This window comes from Periplaneta americana, chromosome 3 (assembly GCF_040183065.1).
Source record: "Periplaneta americana isolate PAMFEO1 chromosome 3, P.americana_PAMFEO1_priV1, whole genome shotgun sequence".
Taxonomy (NCBI): Eukaryota; Metazoa; Arthropoda; class Insecta; order Blattodea; family Blattidae; genus Periplaneta; species Periplaneta americana.
The window spans coordinates 145,252,098-145,265,995 of NC_091119.1; the positions used below are offsets into that span (position 1 = coordinate 145,252,098).

The following is a 13,898-nucleotide window of genomic DNA, read 5'->3' on the forward strand; positions in this document are numbered from 1 at the left end:
TTCAGAGCCTTGCCAAGAGACATCTATATTAAGTACACGAAAGCACGTGTATGAGTAAGATGCCATTGGCTGATGGAACCTTACAACTTCTGTACTACTTGGCGTAGGTGAAAATTAGTTCTCTATGTATATCGCAAAATCAACCTATCACTTCAATACAATCATAACATCATTTTCTAAACCAATTTGAAACATTGTTTAGTTATATCTTCTTATACTATGGAAGGAGAAGAGCGGAAATTTAAATTTCAGTTTTGCAAGCATAGAATATGTTAAGCATTGGAAAGGCAAAGAAGTGGCGAAAAGCAAATTGTTCTAAATGTGTTCAGTAAATTCTGTGAAAAGTATCCGACATTAAGTATTCAGGATATAGTGAATTTTAAGGAAGAGTTTAATGGTGTTTCTTCACCAAACATTAAGTGATAAATAATAATATAAAGATTGGACATTTATCTTTATGTCAGTGAAGGAATTTTTACGATATGTACAATATTTTGGTAGATATGATCATAAACGTGCGATCATGCGCTTCTTTAGCTCTACACACATAAGATATATTTAACGCTCATTTCCCGTAATTTGTACTCGTATTTTTCAAAACCGTTTTTGTGATAACTCGGTAAGTTCTTAAGATACGACAGTAAAATTTTGCATACAACTGTCTTTCATGCTTATGAACAAGATGAACTATAATTATTGCTGTAACATTTATAGTTGATTAAAAAAATTACCTAAAACATTAAAAATTTTACTTCTCATAAGAAATTAAAAAAAAAATAGTTCTATTGTAGACGTTTCAAAGATTTTAATTCATATTTTTCATTGACATTCGAGAATAAATAAAAAAAAGACTGGCTCAGAAATATTCATGTTTCTGGATATTATCATAAAAACGGCACATCAGTGCACAAAACAGCCACATTTTTTATGATAATTACTCATAATGGTGAAACTTTTAGTAAATCTCAAAATAGTACTGAGATGTCAAATTGCAAGGTAAAAGAATCATTAGTTGCTGAGGAAAAAACGTTGAATTTCCCAAATTTTTTTAGTGTTCAAACCTGTATATCCCCCCTTAATGTAAAGGGGGAGAGGGAATTATGCGAGGAAAATAAAATTATGGAAAACATGTCCTAAAAGTCTTGAGGAGGAAGTTAGGCGAGTAAATGCATTTTACGTTCATTCTTCCTGCAGGGAGTTTATTTATTGCTTATATTTGTTTGGTTTGAGAGACATGTCATGGAAAACAACTTTGGTTTTAAAAAACGAGTAGTGTAGTGATTGCAAAGAATGCCATCTTCTTGAGTACCAGTCATACCAAGAAACTTCGAGAAATTTGTGGTTTTGAATACATTACCATCATGCGTTTTTGTCTTGGTATTGTATAACTCGACTGAGGCGAGTGGAGACGTGGGAGTAATGTGAACTATCGCGATGACGCTATACGAACGCAGGAGAAGTACAAGTGGCGCTCCGGGCTGCAGGACTCCACTGGCCTTGGTCGAGTAATACCTTAGCACTATTATTATGTCTAGTATAAAATATATCGAAACAATTGAATGCAACGATGCATATTGTCTGTCTTACAAAATTACGAACGTCAATAGTTTGTTCTACTTAATTATGTTACATTCTTTACTGCTTTTGAGCTAACTCAGTATGTTTTCTGAATTAACTTTCATCATATCCCTGACATTTAAACACAGCCTAGTTGTGGAAAAGTGGACAGAAGGTGTTGTGTCATTGATCATGTTCTGGATGTGATGGCCAGTCGGATCCCTTCTTTATTGATAAGTGCCAGCTCAGCTATTAAATTTAATTTCTCTTCTGTGTCAATAGACTTTACTATATACCGACACAGAACTGTTGCTAGTATCAGCTTGATTTCCATCATTGCAAACTTCTGACCTGAAACAGTTGAAAAATGAGTGTTATATAGACGAAAATAATACAGGGTATATCTTTATTGGTGTCAAATATTTCGGGGACGTGTTCCTTACATCAAAACAGTAAAAAAAGTTCCTATGTACATGGGTCTAAAAATCATTTATTTCAGAGTTACAACACTAAATGAAATGTTACAAAAATTGCTCGAAGTGGCTTCCTCTTGCTTCGATGCATCCCCTCAGCCTGCGTTCCATGCTCTGGCGTACTCTGTTGAAAATTCCTGGTGTGTTTCGTATTTGGTCGAATCCAGTTTGGATACGCTCTCAGAATGTAAACATCAGGTACAGGAGTCGCATAAACCAAGGACTTCAAATGTCCCCAGACGAAGAAATCCATTGGATTCAAATCAGGCGATCGAGCAGGCCATTCCATGGGTCCTCCTCGACCAATCCACCTTTGCGGAAATCGATCATTCAAAAAATTACGAACAATCAGACTGAAATGAGCTGGAGCACCATCATGTAAAAACCACATTCGTTGGATGACGTCCAGAGGCACAGCATCAGTTAAGTGATGTAACTCATTTCTGAGAAAATATAGATAAGTTTCTTCATTCAGACGCAGAGGGAAGAAGTAGGGACCAATAAGGTGATCATGAATGATTCCACCCCAAACGTTGAGACAGAACCTCTGTTGATGTTTGTCCGGTCGTATTTCATGAGGGTTTTCAAATGCCCAGGTATGACTGTTGTGAAAATTGAAGATGCCGTCGCGAGTAAAACCAGCCTCATCCGTGAATAAGATGCATGATAGGAAATTGATGAACACAGCGCACTGCTGTAATATGCGTTGGCAGAACATTGTTCTTGGCTCAAAGTCCGCCACAGTTAATCCTTGCACACGTTGAAAGTGATACGGGTACAGAAGAGTTTCATGCAGAATTCTCCAGACAGTCATATGACCAACGGGTTCCCTTCCTGCAATACGTCTTGTGCTTTCTGATGGTTTTACACCCACAGCATGAAGAACTCGTTCTTCAAGCGCAATGCTTCGTACCGCTCTTGGTCTCCCAACATCCGTAGTACTCCTCTCAAATGCGCCAGTCTCCCTGAATTCTTGTGAATGTTCTTGCACAAGGTAACTGCCTGTCAGGATACCTTGCTGCATACAGTTCACGTGCTCGTGCTGAATTTCCATCTGCACGGCCATACATGTAGTGCATATCGGTCTGTTCACTCGGAGAATACATGTTCTTTGCTCTACAACAAACAAACAAAAGATTGATGTAATTAATAGGGAATACACTTCGAGCAATTTTTGTAACATTTCATTTAGTGTTGTAACTCTGAAATAAATTATTTTCAGACCCATGTACATAGGAACTTATTTTACAGTTTTGATGCAAGGAACACGTCCTCGAAATATTTGACACCAATAAAGAGATACCCTGTATTCTTTCTTGTTAGTAGATTTTACACTCTTCGCAATAACTCAAAGTCTTTATTACGTTGAGAGTTATGTTATACCCACTGTTTATAGCTCACTAACTGAAATCATCCGGCGTAGCCCGGGTTTTCCTTTCTGCTTCTATTTTTAATTAAACTGGTTGTTAGACTTTTTGGAAATATCTGAAACTTAACTATAGACAACCAAAACGAATTGTCCTTACTAGACTTTCCTCGTCCATAAAGATGAATCTTTACATAGCGTCATTTACATGAATTAATGAACTTCTTAGCCAAATGCCTGCCATGATTAAGGTATACATTAACTCTAGAAATATCAGATTTCTTCAAAAGTTTGGTAAATAATGTGTTTGCCTCATCTGGAAGCTCATTTCTCCTAGTTTAAAAATATACCCATTATCTCAATAATTTAATAATTATTCGGACATTTGTAATATAAGCCCACTATACTTTCTATACCTTAAGCCATCTTCTGTGTCTGTTTTCTATTTTACATTTTCCGACATTTAGCTATTATCCTTCCGACGGACAAAAAGTACACTTCCAATTGGGCAGAATATTTCATTGAGGTACCAAATTAAAACTTAAACATGTGGCTATGTTGTAAACTGAAATTATTAATTTCATTCGATTATAATTACATATATTCACCCGAAAATATATAAAGTGCTTATATAATATAAAGTTTTGAATGATTCAAGATAAATAAATAATTTTAGTATGTAACATTCCCAGTATGTAGGGGATCATTTTGGCGAAATAAGTTTTACTCGAGGTCAATTTCGGATGGAGTTAGGTCGATCCAAAGTTTTATTTATAAAAAAAAAAAAAAAAAATGTTTCTTTTATATTGCCCGCAAAAATTAAGATTTCAAAGTTTGTCTCACATACATACAGTACATACATACATACATACATACATACATACATACATACATACATACATACATACATACATACACACATACTTTTCCTTTAATACTCACCGATACAGTTTCTAGATCCAGCACTGAATGGAATGTAAGCAAATGGATGTCTCGATTCGCAGTTTTCAGGAAGAAAACGATCAGGATCAAATATATTGGGGTTTGGGAAAAATCGTGGGTCCCGGTGTAGAAGATATGTGTGGAACAATATTGTTACACCTGCTGGCAGCTTGTAATCCACTGAAAAATTAAGAATTAAAATTGCATATTTGCAAAAATGGAATTTTCGTGCATACTAGAAAAGATTGTTAAGCGTAGATTGGTAGATTAGAGTTTCTATGCTTTCATAGTCTTGTACAGGCTTGCAGAACTGGGCACCAATAATTGTAGCGTTACGACAGTAATCGGAATACGTCACTCATCCCTTCCTTCCATCCTCGCGTCATTGACTTGATAGGGGAGGGGATTTGTATTCAGTATCTGTCTTATGTGATTGCGTAAGGGCCACAGATACGTCATTCAACGCCGGTGGACTGTGGACGGGGAGCCAACGCTTTCCTCATGCTTTCCACTCCTCTATCGCAAGATTCTGTATCCCTGGTCTAGTAATAGAAACTGGTGAACTCTTCAACATGCTCTGGGTACCTAATCCAGTGACAGAGAGAGAGAGGGAGGGGAAGGCTGAGGGACAGTGAGAGGGGGAGAGGGAAAGAGAAGGGGAAGAGAGAGAGGAAAGGAGCAGAGGTAGAGAGGGGAGGGATGGAGGAGAGTGGGAGGAGAGAGATGGGATAGGGAGAGAGCTCGAGAGAGAGAGAGAGAGAGAGAGAGAGAGAGTTCTCACATGCTAGGACATTTAGCGGGTCTGAGAGGAATTCAGGTGCAGAGAAAAACTCCTCGTTTGTGCACAGATCAAACCCCTGCATTTTCAGTCAGAAACCAGTCACTGTATCAACTGTTAATCATAGTTTGAAATAATATGTGAAGTGGTGGAGCAAGGATCGATATATTTTGCTTGGGGCGCTTTCTCTTCCTTTTAGTTCGGTGTGAAGTGGTAGTAGAGTCCTGCGTTTGGTCACTTTGAATGCAAGGTCGTAACTATCTTCGCTTGGTCAAAGTAATTCAACAGTCTTTTCCCTCACAGTTAGGTACTGTGTGTTTACGTCTCTTTATTCCTGGAATTGTACTCATGTACAAAATACCATTTGGATTTAATGACAATAATAACAAAGTATTTATTTAAAAGTACTTATATGCAATAAAAATATTTTTATCGGGGATAAACAAAATTCCAAAATTTTGAGAAGCCAGCACACATTGCCCACAAATGCAATCAGAGTAAGTAAGGAACTAAGTAAATAAAACATTCAAGTAAGATGAATAGAAATCTTACTTATCTGTACAGGATGCTTTATATCCCTGGCGATGAGCGGTACCACAGGATATAATCTGAATGTTTCCTTGATACATCTTTCAAGGTATACAAGCTTTTGTAGTTGCTTCATTGTCGGCCATTCTTTCTCATCCTCTGCCATCACACTTTGTATTTCGTGAGCAACTTTATCCTGTAACATTAATTGAAACATATTGGTATTAATGTAAGGTTACCTTCTCAGCTTATAATTAGCATGTAATCTATACTAATAATAAATCTGTAGCCGAAATTTTTCTGGTAATTTTCGATTTTCCAAAAATAATTGGTCCTAACATATATAATCAACCACCCTGAAACAGAAAATCGCTTTTTTGAAATTTTTGTTTGTATGTGTCTGTCTGTATGTCTGTATGTATGTTTGTTACCTTTTCACGCGATAATGGCTGAACGGATTTCGATGAAAATTGGAATATAAATTAAGTTCGTTGTAAGTTAGATTTTAGGCTATATGGCATTCAAAATACATTATTTAAAAGGGGGATTATAAGGGGGCCTGAATTAAATAAATCGAAATATCTCCCTTATTATTAATTTTCATGAAAAATATTACATAACAAAAGTTTCTTTAAAAATAATTTCCGATAAGTTTTATTCCTGGAAAAATTTTGATAGGACTGATATTTAATGAGATAAATGAGTTTTAAAATTAAAATAACTGCCATCTAAGGCCGTGTAATGAATTAAAAAACAAATGACTTCGTCTATAAGGGGCCTTGGACAGCAACAATCGAAAACTATGAAAGATAGCCTACAGAGAATGTTTCTGTGTTTGTATGAAGTAATATCGGAAGCTAAATTAACCGATTTGTATAATTAATTATTATTTCACCATTGGAACGTGTAGTTTCTCTAGATGGACATAATGCTATACTGTTATTACAGTAACTTCTGAGTGCTCTCTGGACTCTCTGGTAGAAAAAAGTTACTATCTTAATCATCATTCATCATCATTTAGTGTTCTGCCCAAAGGCAGGTCTTTCACTGGAAACCCAACTTTCTCCAGTTTTTCCGTATTTTCTGCTTTCCTCTTTTTGTTTCCTCATACGATCCACATATCTTAATGTCGTCTATCATCTGATATATTCTTCTATCCCGAACTCTTCTCCTGTTCACCATTCCTTCCAGGATATCCTTCATTAGGCAGTTTCTTCTCAGCTAGTGACCCAACCAATTCCTTTTCCTCTTCCTAATCAGTTTCAGCATCATTCTTTCTTCACCCACTCTTTCCAACACAGCTTCGTTTCTTATTCTGTCTGTCCAATTCACACGTTCCATTCTTCTACATATCCAAATTTCAAATGCTTCTATTCGCTTCTCAACACTTCGTCGTAATGTCCATGTTTCTGCCCCATAAAATGCCATACTCCATACAAAGCACTTCATTAGTCTCTTCCTTAGTTCTTTTTTCCAGAGGTCCGCAGAAGATGGTCCTTTTCCTATTAAAACCTTTCTTGGACATTGCTATCCTCCCTTTGACTTCCTGGCAGCAGCTCAGGTTACTGCTTTTAGTACACCCAAAGTATCTGAAGCTGTCTACTTGCTCTACGGTCTCATTTAGAATTCGCAAGTTTATCTTCTGTATTTTTCTTCCTATGACCATGCTCTTCGTCTTATTTGGTTTTATCTTCATCCCATACTGCTCAGCGCTATCATTTAGCTCCAGAAGCATATCCTTTAGTATCATATCCTTTTCTGCTAACAACTTCATATCATCATCAAATCTTATGCACTTTATTAAATATAAAGATAATTAAAATAATGGGGAAATTGGGTTGAAAGTGGTCTACACGAGCTTCAGCTGGACTTGCGCACGGGTACGGCTAGTTTTTAAATAAATTTCTGTTTGTGTGATTTTCTAAACGGGATAAGAGACTCCTAGTTTCTAAAAATCTTTGAGAAACTGCTACAAATCTTCGCCGATTAGATAACCTTCTTTGAGGAAAACGTTGAGGTACATCCTTCTTGCCTCACTTGAATTACGACGACTTTCTCCATAAATTAATAACGTATGATATTCCTGAACTGTAAATGACATTGTAAGTTGTTTATCAAATACCCTGTACTGAACTGGAATCCGCTCGTCAGTAGAGCTATGGACAGGGCGCTTGAACTCAGCTGACTCGTACTTACGTCTGTGCAGAGTACTGCCTGCTGAACGTTGCCACGTCTCTCACGCCAGAATATTAACAAATTTAAGCATGCATTTTTATTTAATTTCACGAAAACGTAATAGAACACAAATATTTATTTAAACTAATATTAACGCTTTGCTGGATATACCTACTGATGCAATTGTTTTCGTAATTTTACTCACGATATAAGCATTATAACGCAAATCAAATAAGAAAAGAAATTTTTTTCTGGGAAAATTATCAAGTTTTGACCCTATGTTGTATGGACATTTTTTGATACTGTAGACAGTCCCCGAAGACTGTGAAAAGGACGGCACTTATACCCCTTACACTCTATATACAAGTATCGAAAATTTTGCAGTTAGGACACTTCATAAGAGAAAACAAACTTAAAACACGAAAGAAAATAGTAGGCCTACATTAAGATATCTGCTTTATGATGGGACACAAATATAGGCATAGCAAACTGAATCCAGGAAACAGGCATCAGTACTGTCTTAGCTGTTGTGGAATATACACCCAGCGAGCTATTACTTCATAAGCAAACACTGAGCACAATGGGAAAGAAGGGGAAAGAATTGACAATTAAGGAAAGGAAAATTATAATGAACCTACATAAACTACAAAAATCTTACAGTGAAATAGGCAAAGTTGTGAACAGAAGCAGCTTTATAGTAAGAACAGTAACCAGTAATTTCAACATGCTTATACTTCTGTCCGTGTCTGTGCTGTACTGTGCAGCATGTCAGTCTGTGCAGTTCACTGTCGCAGGCAGTTTGGTTGTTCGCGTCAGTGGAGGTGGATTCATTCTCCGTCTCATCCTCATTAGTAAGTATTTGGTTTTTTAAAAATATATTTCCAGTTCGAAGTTCTATGAAATTTCTGAGTATTTGCTTCGGGAGAAGAGTTCTGAAGTTGTTTTTATTTCTGTACTTGTTAGATCCAGTACTTTTAGTGTTCGTTTATTTGTATTTACCTACATTTTATAGCAAACGTAGGTGATTTCCAGTTGATGTTAATGCCTTATGAACTTCGTTTACTGTTCACTGTTATAGTAAGTATTATTCTGTGTCACTGTAATATTTAGTTACTAGTAGAACCGAACATTTTCATTCACACCAACCAAAAAGGTTTCATGCCGTCCTCTGAAAATTATACGAGCGCCTGCGGTTAAATAGAACGTTGTTAACTTGCACTAATGCCATTTAAGAAATTGTATATATATATATATATATATATATATATATATATATATATATATATAAAATGTCATGTGATGATCTACGTAAAGATTAATGTGATCTGATTTTTGTGTCTCTAAATGAAAACCGTTAATTTTTTTCCTACTACAGCATTATAAAAATTTGTTATCGTTAGTGAAAATTGTTTATCTTTATTGTATCAGTGCCGTAAAATATTACGGGCGCTATTCATAGACATTTCGCTAGCCCGTGCTACGAGCGTGCTAAACTAGCCCCGGCTATCGACTGGTTACTTGTACAGGATTCATATCATATATCATATCATATATCATATCATATATCATATCATATATCATATATCATATATCATATCATATCATATCATATCATATCATATCATATCATATCATATCATATCATATATCATATCATATCATATCATATCATATCATATCATATCATATCATATCATAACATATATCATATATATCATATATCATATCATATATCATATCATATATCATATATCATATATCATATCATATCATATATCATATATCATATCATATCATATCATATCATATCATATCATATCATATCATATATCATATCATATCATATCATATCATATATCATATATCATATATCATATATCATATATCATATATCATATATCATATCATATCATATCATATCTCATATCATATCATATCATATCATATATCATATCATATATCATATATCATATAATATATCATATCATATCATATCATATCATATCATATCATATCATATCATATCATATCATATCATATCATATCATATCATATCATATCATATCGCTAACACTGGTTTATGAATACGAAAAACGTTAGTTCGCTGATCATCCACCGGCAGCCCGCGCTCAAAATGTCTGTGAATAAGGCCCTATAAGTTTATTGCACAAGTTATGCCATCACATAATAGAAGTCATGACTTTTAATGGTCATGGTAATATTTTACAACACTGGTATAATAATGTGGCATAAGTTATTATGCACTATTTTCACTAACGATAAAAACTGTTTATACAGTAATGCTGCAGTGCAGAAATATAATGAGATATGTCGGGCATTAATATTACATTTAATACGTCATTGTTGCCATAGCAACCTCTTCATAGACCATGATACCAAACTACCCAACATTACAAATTTGATTGTGCTATGTATTTATTAATAATTGTTTTATAATGCTGTCGTACAAAATAGTGATAATGGAGAAAACATGAGAGTACAAGGGTACAGTGCATCAGTTATTCATAGATTTTAAGAAGGCATATGACTGGATTAAGAGAGAAGTTTTATATGATATTCTTGTTGAATTTGGTATTGCCCAAGAAACTAATTCGATTAATTAAAATGTGTCTCAGTGAAACGTACAGCAGAGTTCGTATAGATCAGTTTCTGTCAGATGCATTTCCAATTCACTGTGGGCTAAAGCAAGGAGATGCACTATCACATTTACTTTTTAACTTTGCTCTAGAGTGTGCCATTAGGAAAGTCCAGGGTAAAGAGAGGGTTTGGAATTGAACGGGTTTCATCAGCTACTTGTCTATGCGGATGACGTGAATATATTAGGAGAAAATCCACAAACGATTAGGGAAAAGACGGGAATTTTACTGGAAGCAAGTAAAGAGATAGGGTTGGAAGTAAATCCCGAAAATACTAAGTATATGATTATGACTCGTGACGGGAATATTGTACGAAATGGAAATATAAAAATTGGAAATTTATCTTTTGAAGAGGTGGAGAAGTTCAAATATCTTGGAGGAACAGTAACAATTATAAATGATACTCGGGAGGAAATTAAATACAGAATAAATATAGGAAATGCCTGTTATTATTCGGTTGAGAAGGTTTTATCATTCAGTCTGCTGCCAAAAAATCTGAAAGTTAGAATTTATAAAACAGTTATATTACCGGTTGTTCTTTATGGTTGTGAAACTGGGATTCTAACTTTGAGAGAGGAACATAGGTTAAGGGTGTTTGAGAATAAGGTTCTTAGGAAAATATTTGGGGCTAAGAGGGATGAAGTTACAGGTGAATGGAGAAAGTTACACAAAACAGAACTGCACGCATTATATTATTCACCTGACATACTGTAATTAGGAGCATTAAATCCAGACGTGTGAGATGGGCAGGGCATGTAGCACGTATGGGCGAATCCAGAAATGCATATAGAGTGTTAGTTGAGAGACCGGAGGGAAAAAGACCTTCGGGGAGGCCGAGACGTAGATAGGAAGATAATATTAAAACGGATTTGAGGGAGGTAGGATATGATGATAGAGACTGGATTAATCTTGCTCAGGATAGGGACCAATGGCGGGCTTATGTGAGGGCGGCAATGAACCTCTGGGTTCCTTAAAAGCCAGTGAGTAAGTAAGTAAGTCGTACAAAATAGTTATTTACGAGATAAGTTCGTAAAGGTTCTCTTTTTGGCGCGATTCACAGAGTTTCACAAACACACGAGGGCCAAAAAGATAACTTTACAAATGTGTATCATACAATGTTTTTTTCTATGATAGCACATTAAATACATTAAATAAATATATCACATTGGAAAGGTTGTAAGATCACGACTTTATGACAGTCTAAATTCAGACCCATTAAGAATTAAGTATCCATGGAATCACAGCCAAACCGGCCATAATAAAAAGGGGACATTCACAATGAAAAGTAAAGTGAATGCTAAAGCTTATGGTCGGGTTATTTAATGTAAGCATTCACAATGATTTTCGTAACCGTTTTAGAAGTGAACGGCAATGTGAACACCGAAGTCTACAAACATCAGGCGTTTTATTTGCGGTGACGTCAGCAATGAAGCAAAAAAACACTGAACTGCTCATAAAGAAGGGCTCTTTAAAGCGCTGTCGGAGAATGCTGGAAGAAACAAAATAGAATGGTATCATTTGACGAAAGATCAATCCTCCAGTCATATTGCTGTCTGTATGACAAAACACATCATTCATATAAAGATAATACAATGAAAGAAAATAGGTGTAAGGAAGATAATCGACATTAATATGAAGTGCAAGGGTATGTAATTTGTACATTTATTTTACCATATTGACAACATTACAGCTAATCTATAATATTAACCATATCTAGGCTAAATACTAATTTGTATTGGTTGGATGTATGTAAGTATCTCACATTTGCAATTCTTTTATACGAACATAAAATTTTCGACTGCACTTTCATGTGAGTCTTGTCTGTGACTGCAGTCATCTGTTTTCGGATATACAGGATATAAGGGGTATAAGAGCCGTCTTTTTCACAGTGGTCGGGGACGGTCTACAGGATCAAAAAATGTCCATACAACATAAAGTCAAAACTTGATAGTTTTCCCAGAAAAAAAATTTCTTCTCTTATTTTATTCCCGTTATACTGCTTATACTTACTTACTGGCTTTTAAGGAACCCGGAGGTTCATTGCCGCCCTCACATAAGCCCGCTATTGATCCCTATCCTGAGCAAGATTAATCCAGTCTCTACCATCATATCCCACCTCCCTCAAATCCATTTTAATATTATCTTCCCATCTACGTCTCGCCCTCCTCAAAGGTCTTTTACCCGCCGGCCTCCCAACTAACACTCTATATGCATTTCTGGATTCGCCCATACGTGCTACATGCCCTGCCCATCTCAAACGTCTGGATTTAATGTTCCTAATTATATCAGGTGAAGAATACAATGCGTGCAGCTCTGCGTTGTGTAACTTTCTCCATTCTCCTGTAACTTCATCCCTCTTAGCCCCAATAGGCTATATTGTTAGTAAAATTATGGAAACAATTACATCAGTAGGTATAGCTTTAATATTACTTTAAATACATATTTGTGTGTTCTATTATGTTTTCGTGAAATTAAATCAAATTGCATGCTTAAATTTGTTAATATTCTGGCGTGAGAGACGTGGCAACGTTCAGCAGGCAGTACTCTGCACAGACGTAAGTACGAGTCAGCTGAGTTTAAGCTCCCTGTCCATGGGTATACTGCCGATCGAATGACAGTTCGGTACCAGGTATTCGATAAACAACTTACAATATCATTCACAGTTTAGGAATATCATGTGTTATTAATTAATGGAGAAAGTCGTCGTAATTCAAGTGAGGCAAGAAGATGTATCGTCAATGTTTTCCGCAATGAAGGTTACCTAATCGGCGAACTTTTGTAGCGGTTTCTCAACGATTATTAGAAACTAGGAATCTCTTACCTCGTTTCGAAAATCACAAACAGAAAATTCTTAAAAAATGGTAGGCCTACTGCTTTATGGAAGCGGGAGAGATTAAAATGTTGCATTTTAAAAAAAAAGTTAGTGTGATTTTATGCAGTAAACTATTATTGTTTATTTTTTAGACGTACAATAAAAATGGAGCAATATTGTTGAATAAAATGGAAATCCACCTTAATGTTCTATTAATGAGATTGAAAGTTTACATCATTTTATTTTTACTTCAATTTTTATTGTACCTGAGTTTTTGAATGTACTTCACTCCCACCCCTTCTACTAACGAAGTTCAAGTAGCCTTACGCTCATAGTAAACAGTACGTTCCAAAAATATGTTCGCGTTTTACAGTGACGAAAGAGCTATCAATATTGAATCATTTTCGCACAGGTACTGTCGTCCATTTGCCTACGTCGTATCTCGGTTTCCCCCACCAGCTTTTATTCGCCAGCTATTGGCTGGGTTGTCTTAACTCTTTTCTGAGAACATTAATTTATGTTAGGAATTGGACATCTACGTAATATTATACAACTGTTTAAAATAACTTAAATACAAAAGCCTTCGTTAAGTAATTAACTGTCACGTGAT

General features: G+C 35.6%; 1 protein-coding gene across 1 annotated transcript in view; it reads right to left on the minus strand.

Annotated features, from left to right (window-relative positions):
• Positions 1-763: 763 nt before the first annotated feature.
• The window catches only part of LOC138697056 (cytochrome P450 4c3-like), a 58,829-nt gene continuing 45,694 nt past the window's right edge, over positions 764-13,898 (minus strand). The window contains exons 10-12 of the mRNA XM_069822651.1: positions 5,669-5,840; positions 4,339-4,518; positions 764-1,908 (exon numbers count right to left, since the gene is read on the minus strand). Coding sequence (XP_069678752.1) covers positions 1,748-1,908; positions 4,339-4,518; positions 5,669-5,840 — 513 coding nt within the window. The 3' untranslated portion in view covers positions 764-1,747. The remainder of the gene's footprint in view (positions 1,909-4,338; positions 4,519-5,668; positions 5,841-13,898) is intronic.